At 44.7% G+C, this 19,528-nt stretch overlaps 1 protein-coding gene across 1 annotated transcript; it reads left to right on the plus strand.

Moving 5' to 3' along the window:
- Positions 1-1,257: 1,257 nt before the first annotated feature.
- Positions 1,258-18,859, plus strand: LOC120915509 (F-box only protein 6-like). The gene is made up of 6 exons (XM_040326076.1): positions 1,258-1,530; positions 6,696-6,955; positions 10,391-10,517; positions 14,395-14,490; positions 16,062-16,197; positions 18,587-18,859. Exons 2-6 carry the CDS (start codon positions 6,697-6,699, stop codon positions 18,815-18,817), a joined length of 849 nt encoding a protein of 282 aa, XP_040182010.1. The 5' UTR covers positions 1,258-1,530; position 6,696; the 3' UTR covers positions 18,818-18,859.
- The last annotated feature ends 669 nt before the right edge of the window (positions 18,860-19,528 follow it).

Raw genomic sequence — 19,528 nt, forward strand, 5'->3', positions numbered from 1 at the left:
AGCCAGGCAACACGCATTTCCAACTTGCATCCAGACACAAGAAATCAGTTCACAGGCTTGTTTTTTTTTTTTTTTATAATTCTTTTGTTTTATTGGGGAAAACTAACTTGGATAGGGTGCAGGGATTAAAAAAACATCTGAAGCCAAAAACTATGGGGCAGATCCACAAAGAAAGTACGCCGGCGTATCTACTGATACGCCGGCGTACTTTCAAATTTCCCGCGTCGTATCTTTGTTTTGAATCCTCAAAACAAGATACGACGGCATCTGGGTTAGATCCGACAGGCGTACGGCTTCGTACGCCTTCGGATTGTAGATGGAATTCTTCGGCGTCCGCTGGGTGGCGTTCCTGTCGTAATCCGCATCGAGTATGCAAATTAGCTATTTCCGACGATCCACAAACGTACGAGCGGCCGTCGCATTCTTTTACGTCGTTTCTGTTCGGCTTTTTTCGGCGTGTAGTTAAAGCTGCTATTTGGTGGCGTACGCAATGTTAAGTATGGCCGTCGTTCCCGCGTCGAATTTGAAAATATTTTTTTTTGTTTGCGTAAGTCGTCCGTGAATCGGGCAGGACGTAATTTACGTCCACGTCAAAACAATGACGTCCTTGCGACGCCATTTAGCGCAATGCACGGCGGGAAATTTCGGGGCGGCGCATTCGCAGTTCGTTCGTCGTGGGGACGCGCTTCATTTAAATGAAACACGCCCCCTACTCACCGATTTGAATTACGCGGAAATCTGGTGGCGCGCGTTGTGCGACAGGTCACCTGTTTCACAAGCCGTCAATCATCCAACAAAAGTATAGGAACGCCCAGTCCCGCAAGCATCGGAAGCCCGAGCCAGGGATAGGAATGCCCAGTCCCGGAATCATCAGAACGCGGAAGCCCTGGACAACATCAGGATATAAAGGTAGGTACGGAGGAAAAAAAAAACTTGCCAAAAGTATATGCCCTTACTATGCTGCCTCTAATTTTAAAAATACCGTTTTTAGGGTGAACCTCCACTTTAATGATTTATTATATTTATTTTCTCACTAGTCAAGGATTTTTTTTTGATAGCAGCACCTTTTTAATTTTTTGATTGTTTTCTTTGCAGCTGAGCGCACATTTTTTATTATTTTAATTTGTTAAATACAATTGCATTTTATTTCTATTTCACATATGGACTGTCATAGATAAAACCGAAAGACACGTCTGTTAAGTTTCTTTAACACAATGAAAACTATTGAGTATGTAACTGTACTGCCCCTTTAAGGATACATCCTCTTCCGGGAACAGAATGCTTTCTCGATGAGTCACATGTCACCTTCCATCCTTTCACCTTCTCTTACGAATAACCATCATAGGGTTCCTGAAAGCGTAAATCTCAGACAGAGGCTACAGAGACACCGAATATGGAGCAGCGGGTAAAATAAAATCCTGTCCACTCACTGAGTTCCCCAGGGGTTGATCTATCAGGAGGCTCATCTATCTAGGATCTGCTCTATTGAAGATCTGGTCTCTGCACTGCTGGGTCACTGCGGCCCTACAGGTACGTCACAAATAAAGCACAAGCCCTATTTTATCATTTCATATTTCTAAAACAACTGCATGTAGCTAGACAGCTGAAAACCGGCGTCTTTATAAAAGCATGTGGGTGGTGCCACTCATCCTGCATGTGTGGGCACATTTTCGCACAGAGCGAGCTGATCAATGCCAGACGGGGACCGCGATCGCGAGAGCATCAAACACATGATAGTTTCCCGACTAATGCCGCGTACACACCATCACTTTACGTGATGAAAAAAAATGACGTTTTTAAAAACGTTACTTTAACCACTTCCATACCAGGCACTTACGCAGCTTCCCGCCCAAGCCAATTTTCAGCTTTTAGCACTGTCGCACTTTGAATGGCAAATGCGCGGTCATGCTACACTGTACCCAAACAAAATTGGCGTCCTTTTTTCCCCACAAATAGAGCTTTCTTTTGGTGGTATTTGATCACCTCTGCGATTTTTTTTTTTTTTTTTTGCGCAACAACTAAAAAAAGACTGAAAATTTGGAAAAAAAATTACGTTTTTATTTTTTTCTGTTAATTTTTTGGTAAATAAGTTTTCTCTTTCAATTACGGGCACTGATATGGCGGCACTAATGGGCACCGATGAGATGGCACTGATGGACATCAATGAGGTAGTACTGACGGGCACAGATGAGGTGGCACTGATTGGCGGCGCTGGTATGCGACACTGATGGGCACTCATAGGCGGCACTGATGGGCACACATAGGTGGCACTGATGGGCACACATAGGCGGCACTGATGGGCACACATAGGTGGCACTGATGGGCACTCATAGGCGGCACAGATGGGCACTTATGGGTGGCACTGATGGATACTTATGGGTGGCACAGATGGGCACTGATAGGTGGGCACTGGGCATGAATGGGCACTGTGGGTGGCACTGATGGACACTGTGGGGTGGCACTGATGGACACTGGGGTGGCACTGATGGACACTGTGGGGCAGCACTGATTTTGCCAGGTTGCCAGTCAGTGCCCATTTGTGGGCACTGATTGGCATCTTTTTTTGAATGCTTTTTTTTTTTTTTTTTACTTTTTTTTTTTTGTTTTGCCCATGCGCCCCATGAAATCGCCGCGATGCGCGCCCCATGAAATCCTGCAGGACTTTCTGGAACGTCCTGTCAGGATTTCATAACCACTTCCCGGACGTAAATCGACTATAGGCCGGGCGGGAAGTGGTTAATTGACCGTGTGTGGGGGAAAACTTAGTTTTATGTCTTGTAAAAAACGACAAAAAAAAATTGAAGCATACTTCAATTTTATGTGTCGTTTTTCAAAACGTTGTTTTTTACTTCACAGAAATTGACCGTGTGTAGCAAAAAACGTTGTTTAAAACGACGTTTTTTCACCCGCGCATGCCCAGAAGCTACTTATGAAGCGAGCTTCAATGGAAAAAAGTGGTGAGAACGTAACCTCACTTGCAAGAACATTGTGAGAAAAACGATGGTGTGTAGGCAACTTCGTCTTTGAAAATTGAAGTTTCAAAAACGTCATTTTTTACTTCACAGAAAATGTCGTTTTTTTTCATCACATAAAGTGATGGTGTGTACGCGGCATGAGAGATGAGCCTATTACAGTGTGCAGAAGAAAATGTACAGAGTCCCTCCAGGGGCGGATCCAGAGTCTAGTCCCGGGAGGGCTACTACCAGAATAGTTTTTTTTGCAGGCAAATTTTCGGAGAAATGGCTGGTGTTGGAGCTTCAATTATCCCGGCACCATGGTTGTTATGGTGTCAAAATAATCAAAATCCATTATTTCTATTATTACATTGTTATATGAAATTAAATGGTTCAACTCACCATAATGTAAAATCAGTGGGAGCCTGGAGTGTGTTACTTGCCACCGTCGCCTGCCACGCATTGCGGATTGTCACTTGCCACGTCACCTGCCACAAGTTGCTGATTGTCACTTGCCACGTCACCTGCCACAAGTTGCTGATTGTCACTTGCCACGTCACCTGCCACAAGTTGCTGATTGTCACTTGCCACGTTGCCTGCCACACATTGCGGATTGTCACTTGCCACGTCACCTGCCACACATTGCGGATTGTCACTTGCCACGTCACCTGCCACACATTGCGGATTGTCACTTGCCACATCACCTGCCACACGTTTGTCACTTGCCACAAGTTGCGGGTTGTCACTTGCCATGTCACCTGCCACAAGTTGCGGGTTGTCACTTGCCATGTTACCTGCCACCGTTGCAGATTGTCATTTGCCACGTCACCTGACGGAAGTTGCGGATTGTCACTTGCCACGTCACCTGCCACACGTTACGGACTGTCACTTGCCACATCACCTGCCACCATTGTGGATTGTCACTTGCCACATCACCTGCCACACGTTTGTCACTTGCCTGTCTGTCACACATTGCAGATTGTCACTTGCCTGCTCCAATTGTCCCATACTGTGTCCCAGAGTCAGGCAGCAGAGAGATGATACAATCTCTCTGCTGCCCGCGGCTGCGCTGCCTACACAGTAAGGGCGAAAGTACAGGAATGCAGGGCGGGCGGTAAGAGATGATGTCATCTCTCTGCTCCCCCACTCACTCAGACACTCACCAAGCCGCCCAGCTGCCCGGCCGCACGCTCTCTCTCCCACCAGCGGAGCCGCCTGCATTTTTAGACTTGCCAAGTAGACCTTTTGTAGTGGCTTTGCTTCATACCCCACCTGTGCTTTACTGACACTTTTTCAGAACCATCACACACCCCTTTAAAGAATTTCAGACCAGGCTTAAAGAAATTGTAAAGGCAGGGGGCCATATTCTCAGAAGAGTTACGATGGAGTATCTCAGGATACTCCATCGTATCTCTCTTTTTTGACCCGCGTATCTATGCGAGTGATTCCTAGAATCATTTTCGCATAGATACGCTGAAGATCCGACATGTGTAAGTCACTTACACTGTCGGATCTTAAATGTAATTTGCCGCCGGCCGCTAGGTGGTGTTTACGTTCAGGTCTCATTTGTTTATGCAAATGAGCCCGATACGCTGATTCCCGAACAAAATCGTGCCGCGTAACCGTCGCTTACGTCGTTTGCGTAAGCGTAAGGTTACCCCTGCTATATGAGGGGTAACCTTACGCCAGTCCCACGTATGCCATGTTAAGTATGGCGTCGGGTCCGCGTCGTCTTTTCCAGTCGGGTACGTTGTTTTCCTAAGTCGTTCTTGAATACGACTTTACGTCAATGACGCACACGTCAGCGTCATTGACGTTTTCCGTCGAGAACTGGAGCATGCGCACTGGGCTATTTTAAGCCCGGCGCATGCGCAGTTCGATCGAAACGGGGGCGCGCTTAATTTAAATACAAGCCGCCCCCTTGGAATTACGCGGGGATACGCCGGGCCTTTTACACTACGCCACCGCAAACTACGGAGCAAGTGCTTGAGGAATATGGCACTTGCTCCATTAAGTTGCGGCGGCGTAGTGTAAATAGCTTACGCGATGCCGCCGCAGAAAGTACAAGAATATGGCCCAGGGTGCATAAAAATCGATGATTTAAAAAATTAGCAAATGTATTTTAATAAAATTCTTTTGGAGTAAAAATCTATCTAAAGATAGTTTTCTATTTAAGATACATTTAATATATTCAGCATGAAATGGAGCTTAGTTATGTAGCATGAGTCTGTATATTCTGCAATATTTTAATTTTTTTGGTTAACTCATTCAATGAATCCAAGCTCTGCAAGATGAGATAACATGCACTGCATTGATGCATTCACACAATTTCACAGTAACTATGAGATTAACCAAAGTTCAGGAATATTCCTTTATCCTATTGTTTTGCAAATCTATGTACACTACAAACTGTATGATTGAATCGGTTCTGATATCGCTGTTTTACTAACCTGATAGCTTATTATTCTAATTAGGAAACCTTCATTTTGTTAATTTTACAAATATTAAAGGTTCTAACAACCAGCAAGTATAGGTCCTTACATTTAAAGAGCACCTGTCACTTCAGACCCATCATAGCAAAGTCTATAAGCGGGCATCCACTCACCTTGTGCCGCCATGTCCCTCACCAAGCCATCCCAGAGGAGGAGCCGCTGTGGGACAGAGGTGACAACTCTTTTAAAATTACGATTTAAATCAAGTTGATTTAAATTAAACCCACTCTGTGTAAAGGCATGAGATTTTTTATCCTAATGCATTCTCCGAAACATGTATACAGCAAGAGCCAGAGCAATCTGGGTCAGTCTCCAAGGCTGGGGGCCACTGATATGTTGCTTAGCTCCTTCATTTAATAAATAACCTATAGAATACAAATAGCTGGATTCAGAGAGAGCGCCGCAACTTTAAGGCGGCGTAGCGTATCGCATATACGCTACGCCGCCTTAAGTCAGAGAGGCAAGTACTGTATTCACAAAGTACTTGCCTCCTAACTTACGGCGGCGTAGCGTAAATGGAGCCGGCGTAAGCGCGCCTAATTCAAATTAGAATGAGGGGGCGTGTTTTATGTTAATGGGGGGTGACCCGACGTGATTGACGTTTTTTACGAACGGCGCATGCGCCGTCCCTGTACATATCCCAGTGTGCATTGCTCCAAAGTACGCCGCAAGGACGTATTGGTTTCGACGTGAACGTAAATTACGTCCAGCCCTATTCACGGACGACTTACGCAAACGACGTAAAATTTTCAAATTTCGACGCGGGAACGACGGCCATACTTAACATTGATTAGTCCAGCTATTTGATGGAATAACTTTACGCCTGAAAACGCCTTACGTAAACGGCGTATCTTTACTGCGAAGGGGGGGAAGGAACGTTCGTGAATAGGCGTATGTAGTCATTTACATATTCTACGCCAAACTCAACGGAAGCGCCACCTAGCGGCCAGCCTAAATATTGCACCCTAAGATACGACGGCGCAGGCTGTCGTATCTTAGCTAGGTTTAAGTGTATCTCAGTTTGAGAATACACTTAAACTTACGACGGCGCAGATTCATAGTTACGTTGGCGTATCTACTGATACGCCAGCGTAAATCTTTCTGAATCTAGCTAAATGTGACCTATACAACATGTCCTGGATCCTTTTAAAGACCACTTGGTATGAGTTGGAATAATCCTTTAAATGGACAAGTTCTTTTTTTTTTTGCATGACAGGTCCTCTTTAATACATGCCAATTTTGTGTGCAGGATGCTGAATATCACCCTCCTCCCAGAGGATGTTCTTCTGGAGATTTTGTCTTTGGTTCCACCTCTGGACTCGATCCATCGCTGCCGGCTGGTCTGTAGGCAGTGGAGGGACGTCATTGACTCTTCGACGCTGTGGAAGATGATATGTCAGAGAATGGGACACATCCCCAAAGACTGGAAGCGTCACCCAAAAGACTGGAAAAAGTATTACTATCTCAGCAACAGCAGACGTAATTTACTGAAAAATACCTGTGCAAAAGGTGAGACACATAGGCATGTTAGTAACGTAGTTATGTGGGGGGGCAGTACTAGGAGTCAATCAGATGTACTGCATGCATATGTGCTGCCACTCCTTTGCTGTGTCCATTTACTGGCTAGAGGTGGGGAGGTCATCAAACTCTATTGATTAATGTTAAATCTTTTTTGAGTATGTTTGGCATCATGCCTCATTCTATACAGTTTTCTTAAAGCGGTGGTTCACCCACATTAACAACATTTTAGCATTAAATTAGGCATAGTAGCGCGAGCTACAGTATGCCTGTATTGATTTTTTTACTCACTGTGCAATCCTATATAGAAGATTCCGACTCCCCGCGGGGAATGGGCGTTCTTATCAAGAGGGAGGATGATTGACGGCCCGGCTATGGCACGTCACGCTCCCCGAAGATAGCCGGAACAGGTCTCGGCTCTTCACGGCGCTATACGGCGCCTGCGCACAGACTATGCGCAGGCGCCGTGAAGTGCCAAGTCCTATTTCGGCTATTTCCGGAGAAGCGTGACGTGCCAGGGCCGGCCATCAATCATCCTCCCTCTTGATAGGAACGCCCATTCCCCGCGGGGAGTCGGAATCTTCTATATAGGATTGCACAGTGAGTACTGGGCTAAAAAAATCAATACAGGCATACTGTAGCTCGCGATACTATGCCTAATTTAATGCTATAAAAAAAAAAAAAAATTATTAGGGTGAACCACCGCTTTAAGCAAATAATTTTTGTGACTGTTGTAAAGTTTCTTATTTGGAGATCCAGAACCAGCACTTCCTGTTGCAGGCTGACAGCGCTAAGCCAATGCCTTATGCCTCGTACACACGACCAGTTTTCCCGATGGGAAAACTGCAAGGAGAGCTTTTGGCCAGGAGACCAGGCTGTGTGTATGCTCCTCGCAGTTTTTCCGATGGGAAAACTGCCCAAAAACCACCGGACAAAAATAGAGAACCTGCTCTCTTTTTTCCCGCTGGGAAAACCAGCGGACTTTTGCCCGGCGTTTTTTGTGATGGAGCATACACACAGCCGGGATTCCCGACCAAAGCTCCATCACTTTTCCCGCACGTGTGTACGGGGCATTACAATTAGCAGTAGCGTTGTCCGCCTTCTATGCACACTACTTCAATTGGCAATTGGGTTCTGTATATGATATAAGTGGTCATCAACCCTGTCCCCTGTCCAAAACTGCGCTGGGTTTACCTAGGCGTAAGCCGGCGTATGTGGAAGTGGGCGTGAGCCATGCAAATGAGGCGTGACCCCATGCAAATGATGGGCCAAGCACCAGACAGATATGTATAACGAACGGCGCATGCGCTGTCCCGTGGACACATCCCAGTGCGCATGCTCAGAATCACGTCGAAACTACTCCCTTAGATACGTCGAATCACTGCCTACGGCGTGAACGTAACCTATGCCTAGTCATATTCACGTCCAACGTAAACTTCGTAAAATACGACGGCTTGTGTTCCCTCTGCATGGATGCTGCTGAGTTACACCTCCTTTATGGGGCATAACTTTACTCCGGACGTATGACTTTACGCGCACTGCGTCAGACGGACAGACGGACATCGTAAATCGGCGTATCTCCCTCATTTGCATATGTGAATAAAAAATCAATGGGAGCGACAAATACGTCCAGCGTAAATATGCGCCCACTCTACGCCGGCGTAGGCAAGTTACGTTGGTCGGATGAAGCCTATTTTCAGGCGTATCTTAGTTTCTGAGTCCGGCGCATAGATACGACAGCGCATATTTGCACTTATGCAGCGTATCTGGAGATACGTCGGCGTAAGTGCTTTGTGAATCCGGGCCACACTGTGTGTGTGTGTACATATATATATATATATATATATATATATATATATATATTTATATATATATATATATATATTTTTTTAAATAGTAAAAAAAATATATATATTTTTTTTTAATGAAAATAAAAAACTACTGACACGGACCACGCCACCATAGGCGTGTGCACAGGGTGTGCCATGTGTGCCTGGGCACACCCTAATCACCCAATCTGGTGCATATTTCCAATGTTTAGACCACTTATATTTTACCAAATTAAAAAAAAATTCTCCTTATTTCTTATTTCTCCTAAAAAAATGTTTTTAATAATATTGTAACTGCCCTACTGACACCAATCTCTGCCCTTATGACATCGTCCACTTCTCTATTGACACTGGGCCAGATTCTCAGAAGAGATACGACGGTGTATCTCAGGAAACACCGTCGTATCTCTGTTTTTGGCCCCGGGTATCTATGCGTATGATTCCTAGAATCATTTACACATAGATACGGCTTAGATCCGACAGGTGTAAGTCACTTACACCGTCGGATCTTAGATGTAATTCGACGGTGGCCGCTAGGTGGCGTTTACGTTCAGTTCTCATTTGACTATGCAAATGAGCCTGATACGCCAATTCCCGAACGAATTTGCGCCGCGTCGTCGTCGTTTCCATAAGCGTAAGGTTACCCCTGCTATATGAGGGGTAACCTTACGCCAGTCCGCCGTATGCCATGTGAAGTATGGCGTCGGGTCAGCGTTGTCTTTTTCCGTCGGTTACGTCGTTTTACTAAGTCGTCCGCGAATACGACTTTACGTCAATGACGCTCACGTCGGCGTCATTGACGTTTTCCGTCGTGAGCTGGAGCATGCGCACTGGGCTATTTTTCTGCCCGGCGCATGCGCAGTTCGATCGGCGCAGGGGCACGCTTAATTTGAATACAAGCCGCCCCCTTTGAATTACGCGGCCATACGCTGGGCCATTTACACTACGCCGCCGCAAATTCCGGAGCAAGTGCTTGGAGAATACGGCACTTGCTCCAGTAAGTTGCGGTGGCATGGTGTAAATGGCTTACACTACGCTGCCGCCGATTCTATGAGAATCTGGCCCACTGTCAGTATATATACACATGTACACACACACGCATATGTGTTTGAGCTTTGGGGTGCACACCCTAATGCAATAGGCTGCGCACACCTATGTACACCACATCAGTGCCACCTATCAGTGCATGTTAGTGCCACTGTCACATGACATTAAAAAATGTATCGGTAATCGGTATCGGTGAGTACTTAAAAAAAAAATATCGGTACTTGTACTCAGTCTTTAAAAAGTGGTATCGGTGCAAATCTAAAACTAAGCTCTCAATTGCTTTTTAAATGAAGTCCATTTTAGGTGTCAGTTTTGTACATTAAGTGACAAATATATGATGAAATATCACATGCCATAATGGTTTTCTTTCAAATACTTGTTGCCAACAAAAATGTATTAATGTTTGTCTGATGTGGCTGAAATTGTGCCGCCAATTGGTCACATTCCAGAAAGAAATATACAGAAAAGATACAGTGGCCAAAAAAGTAGTTAGAAAATAGTATGTCTATTTATTTTATTTATTACATTGTATCATTTTAATCTGTTACAGAAGGGTTCAAGTTCTGGAAGTTAGAGAGAAACGAGGGTCATTGCTGGAAGGTAGAGGATCTGCCAGGCGAGCACGGACAACGGCCCCCAGATGACACAGTCACCAAGTACTTTGTAACGTCATTTGAGTAAGTCTGTGAAGGTCCTCATTGGTCCAGGTCATGACGTATCTAGTACTAGTTAGTCATGGGAGTAAAGCCTCGTACACACTCATGGTTTTCTCAGCAAGAAACGGCAAGAAAACTGCTGGCAGAACTTTCTTGCCGAGTATACCGAGCGTGTGTACGAGGCTTTCAGGTTTCTCGTCAAGAAAACTGTCCAGAATCTCGACGAGAAAAATAGAGAACCTGTTCTCTATTTTCTCGTTGTGAGATTCTCGGCAGTGTTTTCCTGCCGAGAAACCCCTAGAGTGTGTATACTTACCTCTCCATAGAAACCCGCGCATGCTCGAAATGACTTTGACGCATGCGCGGTAGCTTCCAAGGCATAAGTAGGGTGAAGCAAGATGGCGGCGACGGCATCGAATGTGACGAGCCCATGCTCGTCATAGTCGATGATGTCACCGCGTTCATGCCATTTAAAAGAACGGCGGTTCTTTTGAATGGTGTGTGTGTACACTCGGCCGGCAAGAAAATCTTGCCAGAAATCTTGACGAGAATCCGGGCCGTGTGTACAGGGCTTAAGATATTGTAAAATAAGTATACAACAGTTTAAAATAAATCTATAGAAAGTACTGTATATCCTAAAATTAAAACACGTACAGGAGTGACCTGGTACTAGACATGTTCAATTTGTTTAGTTCCGAATTCTTTTTTTAACAAATTTTGACAAATTCGTTAATTAAGAAATCTCTGAATGTGCGAATTTTTACATTTCAGAATTTTCGGATTTTCAGATTTCTGAATTTACGAAATTATGAATTTACGAAATTACGAATTTTGGAAGTTTTGGAAATGTGAAAATTCGAGATTTCGGAAATTCAGAAATTCGGAGATTCGAAATTTCGGAAATTCGAAAATTTGAATTTCGGAAATTCGAAAATTAAAATTTTGGAAATTCGAAATTTCGGAAATTCCAAAGTTTCGAAAAACAGAAATTTGAGATTTTGAAATGTGAAAATTTAAATTCAAAAATTTGGAAATTCGAAAATTCTGAATTTCCGAATTTTTGAATTTCCAAATCTTCGAATTTCCGAATTCTGAATTTTCTGAATTTCTGAAAAAAGCTAAAAAATGAATGAAACGAAAAATGAAAGAATTTTTCGGCTGTGCACATGTCTACCTGGTACAGCTCGTGGCTTTGCATGGCTGCCTCACAACATTAGGATGCTAAGATCAGTTCTCACAAGTTCATCCTTAAAGTGGTACTCTGGTCAAAATAAAAAATGACATGTATGATCCCGTCTGTCAGTAGCAATATGTACAATCATATTGTAATGTGTGGCCAGTTTTCTCTTTCAAACGCTGCTGTATGCATTACAGTAATATACCTCCTTAGACCCAGTCTGTCCAGACGGTATGCTGACTTGACACCATCTTCAGGCAGTTTAACTCTCCAATAAATCACAGACATTGAATCCAACACAATTTTATTTCAGTTATTTGCAGTACAGAAGATCCTTTTTTCAGTCTTTTGAAAGACCGGTACACACGAGTGGAATTTCCATCGAAAAAAAAAAGATGGAATTCCGCTTAAAGTGGAGGTTCACCCTAAAAACTAATTTTTAACATTAGAGCCAGCATACTAAGTACATTTACTTTTGGCAGGTCATTTTTTTTTTTCTCTGTACATACCCTTATATCCTGATTTTGTCATGGGCTTCCCGTTCTGATGACTCCAGGACTGGGCGTTCCTATCCCTGCCTCAGGGTTCCAATGACTGCGGGACTGGGCGTTCCTATTCTTCGGTTCGATGATTGACGGCTTGTGAAACAGGTCCCCTGTCGCACAACGCGCGTCACCAGATTCCCGGAGATAGTCGAGCTGCGAGTCGGCACTATACGCCCCCTGCGCCCGCCGTGTAGAGCTGACTGCGCAGGCGCCGTATAGTGCCTACTCGCAGCTCGGCTATTTCCGGAAATCTGTTGACGCGCGTTGTGCGACAGGGGACCTGTTTCACAAGCCGTCAATCATCGAACCGAAGGATAGGAACGCCCAGTCCCGCAGTCATCGAAACCCGGAAGCCCTGGACAAAATCAGGATATAAAGGTATGTACAGAGAAAAAATGAAAAGACCTCCCAAAAATAAATGTCCCAAGTATCATTAGTATGCTAGATCTAATTTAAAAAAAATTTTTTGGGTGAACCCCTGCTTTAAGTCTGCCTTGCATACACACGGTCACACAAAAGTTTGGTGAACGCGTAAAAGACTACAACGAGTGGAGAAAATTAAGTTCTATGCTTCCGAACATGCGTCGATTTGTTTCCGAGCATGCATCGGATCTTAGTGTGTTGAGATTTTTACACACGATAGGTAATTATGATCGGATTTTTTTTTCCGTCTGAAAAATAGAGAACCTGCTCTCTATCTTAGTCCATCGGAAATTCCGACAGAAAAAGTCAGATGGGGCATACACACTGTCAGAATATCTGATGAAAAGCTCCCATCGGACTCTTTCCATTGGAAATTACACTTGTGTGTACAGGGCATAAGAAGACAATGCCTTCCCTAAGCCCTGTGTCTGTGAAGTACTAACACTGACTGAGGGGACATGAAAGAAATGTGGAGGGTCTAGTTAGGACTGAGCTAACCAGAACTGGACGGCAGAGGAGGACAGAGGGGGAAACAAAATCACATTGTAAACATGTTTTAGTGACCCAAAACCTCCACTAGATGTCAGCATAATACAGAACAATAATAACCTGATGCAGTTCAATGCAACACAAGGGATATGTGTAAGTTGAATAGAACAACCAGCTTAACCACTTAACGCCCGCCGCACGCCTATTTACGTCCACAGAATGGCACGTACAGGCAGATGGGCGTATATATACGTCCCCGCCTTCTAGCGGGTCGGGGGTCCGATCGGGACCCCCTCCACTGCGTGCAGCGGGCGGATTCCCGCGGGGAGCGATCCGGGGCGACGGCGCGGCTATTCGTTTATAGCCGCTCCGTCGCGATCGCTCCCCGGAGCTGAAGATCGAGCTGCATCAATTGAGTGATCCCTTTTATAGGGAGACTCGATCTATGACGTCAGTCCTACAGCCACACCCCCCTACAGTTGTAAACACACACTAGGTGAACCCTAACTCCTACAGCGCCCCCTGTGGTTAACTCCCAAACTGCAACTTTTCAGTGAAAATGACAATGGTCCCAAAAATGTGTCAAAATTGTCCGCCATAATGTCGCAGTCACGAAAAAAATCGCAGATTGCCGCCAATAGTAGTAAAAAAATTTTTTTTATAAAAATGCAAAAAAACTATCCCCTATTTTGTAAACGCTATAAATTTTGCGCAAACCAATCGATAAACACTTATTGCGATTTTTTTTACCAAAAATAGGTAGAAGAATACGTATCGGCCTAAACTGAGGAACATTTTTTTTTTTATATATATATGTTTTTGGGGGATATTTATTATAGAAAAAAGTAAAAAATATTGTTTTTTTTTCAAAATTGTCGCTCTATTTTTGTTTATAGCGCAAAAAATAAAAACCGCACAGGCGATCAAATACCACCAAAAGAAAGCTCTATTTGTGGGGAAAAAAGGACGCCAATTTTGTTTGGTAGCCACATCGCACGACCGCGCAATTGTCTGTTAAAGCGACGCAGTGCCGAATCGCAAAACCTGGCCTGGGCATTTAGCAACAAAATGGTCCGGGGCTTAAGTGGTTAATGCTTTCAGACAATGAGTTTTTCTATGGAGGAGAAGAGTGCTAAAGGCCGTCTGTTTCTCGGTGATGCACTCTTTTTTTCCTTTTTCAACACAGTGTGACTTTGACTCCTTACAGTGGAAGCCAGGATAGTTGTACGGGATGCCTTGGGTAACTGTTTTTGGGTTTCCATAGGATGTGTCTGAAGTCCCAGCTTATAGACCTCCGGAAGATGGGATATAGTAAGGAATTGATGGACAGTGACCAGCCAGATATCGTCATCAGAGATTGGTGAGCAACAAGGTTTTTCAAATCATATAATGAACTAAATGACAACCTGTATGGAAGTAAACTGCAAATAAATTCACAAATTCAAAATATATGTTTATGAACATTAAGATCTTTGTGCTGAAACTGACCTGCTGGTTATATTAACTATTGTGTGCACTTCCCCTAAAATGTTATATACAATATTGACCTGTAAATGTTATTAAACGCATACAGCTGCCTTTAGATCAGTGGGGGTCAAGTGCACATCCCGACACTTCCAGAGGACTGCACAATAGCAGCAAATTTTTACACCTCAATGGCCGAAAATTGCAGACCTGCTACATTTTTTTGCAGTGTATTGCAATGTGCACTGAAGAAGTTGGAGCAATAATTACCCCCAGCATTGGTGACAGTGAGTGCAATGATAACACCCAGCATTGGTGACAGTGAGTGCAATGATAACACCCAGCATTGGTGACAGTGAGAGCAATAATAACCCCCAGCATTGGTGAAAGTGAGTGCAATGATAACACCCAGCATTGGTGACAGTGAGTGCAAAAATAACTCCCAGCATTGACGTCAATGAGCACAAAAATAGCCCCAAATATTGGTGTCAGTTGACCCAATAATAACCTCCAGTATTGGTGTCAGTTGACGCAATAATAACCTCCACGCATTGGTGTCAGTAGACACAGTAATAACCACAAACATTGGTGTCAGTACTACATCTCCCACCCCAGGTTGGTGGTCACTGGCAGTGAATTTTACCCCCAAATTAAAGGTCAGTGGCAGTGAAATATAACCCTCCTGCCCTATTGTTCAGTGGCAGTGAAAGTTAACACCGCACCCTCCCTGCATTGTTGATCAGTGGCAGTAAAGTTGAACCCCCACCCCCCTGCATTGGTGGTCATGGCTGGGAAAGTTAACCCCCACCCCCCCTTCCTGCATTGGTGGTCATTGATTTTGACGTGGACGTAAACGACGTAAATCCCGATTTGCGGACGACTTACGCAAACAACGTAAAAAATTTGAATCTCGCGGCTGGAACGGTGGCCGTACTTTAACATTGTTATTCCACTAGGGCCTAGCTCTAACTTTACGTGGACTATCTCTTACGTAAAGGGCGTAAAAGTACTGCGTCGGCCGGGCGTACGTTCGTGAATCGGCGTATGAACTCATTTACATATTCTACGCCGACCGCAATGGAAGCGCCACCTAGCGGCCATCCGAAATATTGCAATCTAAGATAGGACGTCCTATCTTAGATATGTTTAAGCGGATCTCTGTTTGAGCATACGCTTAAACATAAGTCGGCGTAGATTCGGAGTTAGGTCGGCTTATCTACTGATAAGTCGGCCTAACTTTTTCTGAATCTACCTACAAGGCTTTAGATGTACTTTAAGTTGAACATAAAACTTACAAGCCATTGTCTTCTTTGTCTCTTTATGCCCAACTGCCATTGATGGGCAGCGGATATTGGGGGTACAGGTGAATATCAGATCACTCTATGACTACACCAGAGTCATAGTAAGAGCTCTTCTTTCAGGAAATCTTTTAACTTGTGCCGTTATTTGCTTTGAATGTCTGTACAGGTTTGCAGCTAGGGCAGACTGTGGCTGTCAGTATGAAATAAAAGTGCATCTGTTGTCCGAAGACAAGAAAGTTCTCTGTAAATTTTCCCCGGATCTGGTATTTATACCGCAGTGGAGTGACGCCCATTGGAAGGAGGTAGGGAGCGACTGCATCCAATTTTGTTTAAGGGTGGCATGCCAACCGCTGCCTCTAGTCTAAATTTACAATGGCACTGATGATATGTAAACACCTTTTTCAAAAAGTGCTGTTAAGAAAGCCCAGCACTAGCTTCATACTTTTTTCCAAAGTTTGCTAAACCCCTAGTTTATACAAGAAAGAGCAAACTTTCTGCATTAATTCATGGCTAACAGTACAGTACATTACTGAAGCTCTAATTAAAGCATTTTTCTGTCTTTGCATGCTTCCAGTCATTGTGATCTTATTTAAAAAAAACTGTGGCTATCTGAGACTTTATGGAGTGAAAGAAGAAGTCTCATGAGCAAAAAAACCTTAGCTGCTGGTCTAGTGGTTAATGTAGAAATACGTATCACTGATTGTGTAAAGAAGCACTTTATAATTGTGCAATAAATCAATTTGTTTTCCATTACTGCCTGTTAGTTCCTCCCTCTGCCAGAAGCCCGATTTGTGGGCGTTCCTATTATTTAGCACAAGCAGAGCGCTGTTGCTCCTGCCAACTCTGCTATGGCTGCACATATTGGGCACATCTGACGTCATTAGCACTGATATGTGTGCAGTGCCTTTAAAAAGTATACATATCCCTTGAAATTTTCCACATGTTGTCATGTTACAACCAAAAATGTAAATGTATTTCCACCATGCGAGCTTGCATGAAGGTGGAAAGCTTTTGAGAGGAGGAGCTGAGACAGCCGCCGCGGGACCCCAGAAGACAGGGTTAGGGGACACTCTGTGCAAAACAAGCTGCACAGTGGAGGTAAGTATAACATGTTTGTTATTTAAAAAAATAAATAAATTGCTTTTAGTGTTCCTTTAAAGCACTTAGCTTACATGTAAAGATCCAATGCGTTTCAGGGGAATTGCCTCCCCTTCATCAGGGCTGTGGAGAAAGATGTGGTCGTTACAGGTCTGGACCCTGAGATAACTGTGGGAGAGAGCCTTTTGGATGCTGTCAGATTGTAGAGTCTCGGTTTGACAGGGAATGCCTGGTTGCCACCAATTGTGACTAATTTCTACACCGGGCGATGGGTGTGCCATTAAACCTGTTCTAGATCATTATCACTGGTCCAAAATTGCAAATGGGAGCAAGTGCTGTCACAACCCTGCATGGCTATTGACTGTTTCCACCCCTTCTGGTGGATGTTTTTCAGGCACTTGCTCTGAGACACCCCCTCCCTCTGCATGCGTTATGACTGCGCTGATCTGGGGCAAGTGGCTGTTGTTGGAGACATGCGTTGTGAATCAGCGTTAATTAATAATTCATATCCCACAGAAAAGCGTGGCGACAGCAGTGGAGGGAAGGGGGCTGTCGACATGGGCGTCCGCTCCATAGGGCAAGGGGGGTCGTTTGCCCCCCCCTGGAATCACCAGGGAGAGCCAGGAGCAGGGCCGAACGGGCCCTGGGGCCGCTTTAAGCGGCGACTGCAGAGATTGGATCCTTCTGTCCTCCAGCGCTTGTATCATATGTCATGGAGCTAGGTCTGTGTGCAAGGTCTCGCCCACCTAGTTCGGCTCCTCTGATAGTCTTCTAGTGTTCTGCCTATCACACAAGCCGAACTAAGGGGGCGGGACCTTGCACACAGACCCAGAGGGTTCCTCTTTTAGACCTGAAATAAATATACTGTCAATATAGTGTAGTGTTTCAGTCAGGGAAAGGGGTGCTGTGTAATGTAAAGGGGTCTAGAGGTGCAGTTGTGGAGAGGGGGTACACAGTAGTGACAAAGAGATATTGAAAGATGCAGGGGGCACGGTAGGGTGTTTTTACATTTTAATGTGTGTGGGGGGGGGGGCTTTTAACCCCCACTAGTGGTCGAAGAAAAGGGTAAAATGCGACTCTGTAAGCGCCCCCCCTGAAAAAATTTCAGCGGACGCCCATGGCTGTCGACCACACCAGGTCTGGATCCACCATGCCTATGAAAACAGGGAAAAGCTCTACATGGGAGGGATAGGACAAAAAATATGTGTATGGTGAGACTTCTTTAGGTCTGCTGCGGTTCCAAGAAGTTGCAGATAAGGAATTTCAGGAAAGAGAGGAGATGGCGTTCGGTAACAGATAAATAGAAAATATCAACTTGATATTTTATATGCACTTGAAAAATACGTTTTACAAAGTTTATGTTTTTAGCTTTGAGCATATTAAAACATGCCTGCATACAGAAATAATTTTTAGATGGGCCAGTTAGACATTCCAACAAAGGTTGAGGCATAGGGGTTTATTTACTAAAGGCAAATTCACTTTGCACTACAAGTATATTTGCCTTTAATAAATCAACCCCAATGTACATCTGTATGTATTTGTGTGAATATATATAAACCTACTTCATACATGTACTGTCTCCTTCCTTCTTAGATGTCTCACACGTTTCGGGACTACGGACCAGGAGTGCGCTACATATACTTCAGTCATGGCGGGAAGGACACCCAGTGGTGGGCCGGCTGGTACGGGGTGCGTGTCACCAATACCAGTGTCACCATAGAACCAGAGGATCTGACAACGCAGTCTGTGACACCCCACACCATCAAGTACCATGGAGTAAAAAAACGAAATCAAAAAGGAAAATCTAAAAAAAAGGCTTGCTAGCTCTGTATGTGAATAAAATAAAGAAGTTCACGTGTTTGTAAAGGTAGAAGGTTTTTTTTAAAAACCTTCTGCATGCAGCTCCCCCCGCAGTCGTCTCTAAATACATACCTGAGCCTGATCCTGATCTCAATCCAGCGCTGTGCATGAAAGATGAGGCGCTCCTGGGGCTCTCGCTCATGATTGGCACAGAAACAGCAACAGTAGTCAGTGAAGAGGGAGCTGAGCCCCACTCTTAAAGGGGCTTGCTATGGAGGCACTCGGGGTGGGGGGGTGTGTAGCCAGGAGCCCTGGGGACCCCACAAGTGCAGGATTGAGGCTGCTCTGTGCAAAACCATTGCACAGAGCAGGTAAGTATACCATGTTTGTTATTTTAAGGGCTCTTTCACATATGCACCTCTATGGAACGACGGATGTCAGCGGTGACACGTCTGCTGACATCCGACCCACTAAATGCAGACGGATGGAAATCCTATTTTCCACCTCTCTGGTCGGATCGGATGAAAACGGACAGAAAAGCAAGGGATTGGTGGGTGAGCTGGCAGGGGTAAGGCTGCAATGAGGGAAAGTGCAGCTGTCAAATTCAGCCTCTGATGTCAGGGATGGGCGGGTCAATATTCGCTTTCAGCCTCCCCACAAACAGAGCACCACCCTGCCTCTCCCTGACACCGCCTACAAGGCACCAACCTGCCCCTCCACCTGACTTCGGCCACC

The sequence above is a fragment of the Rana temporaria genome, chromosome 10 (assembly GCF_905171775.1).
Source record: "Rana temporaria chromosome 10, aRanTem1.1, whole genome shotgun sequence".
NCBI classification, from domain to species: domain Eukaryota; kingdom Metazoa; phylum Chordata; class Amphibia; order Anura; family Ranidae; genus Rana; species Rana temporaria.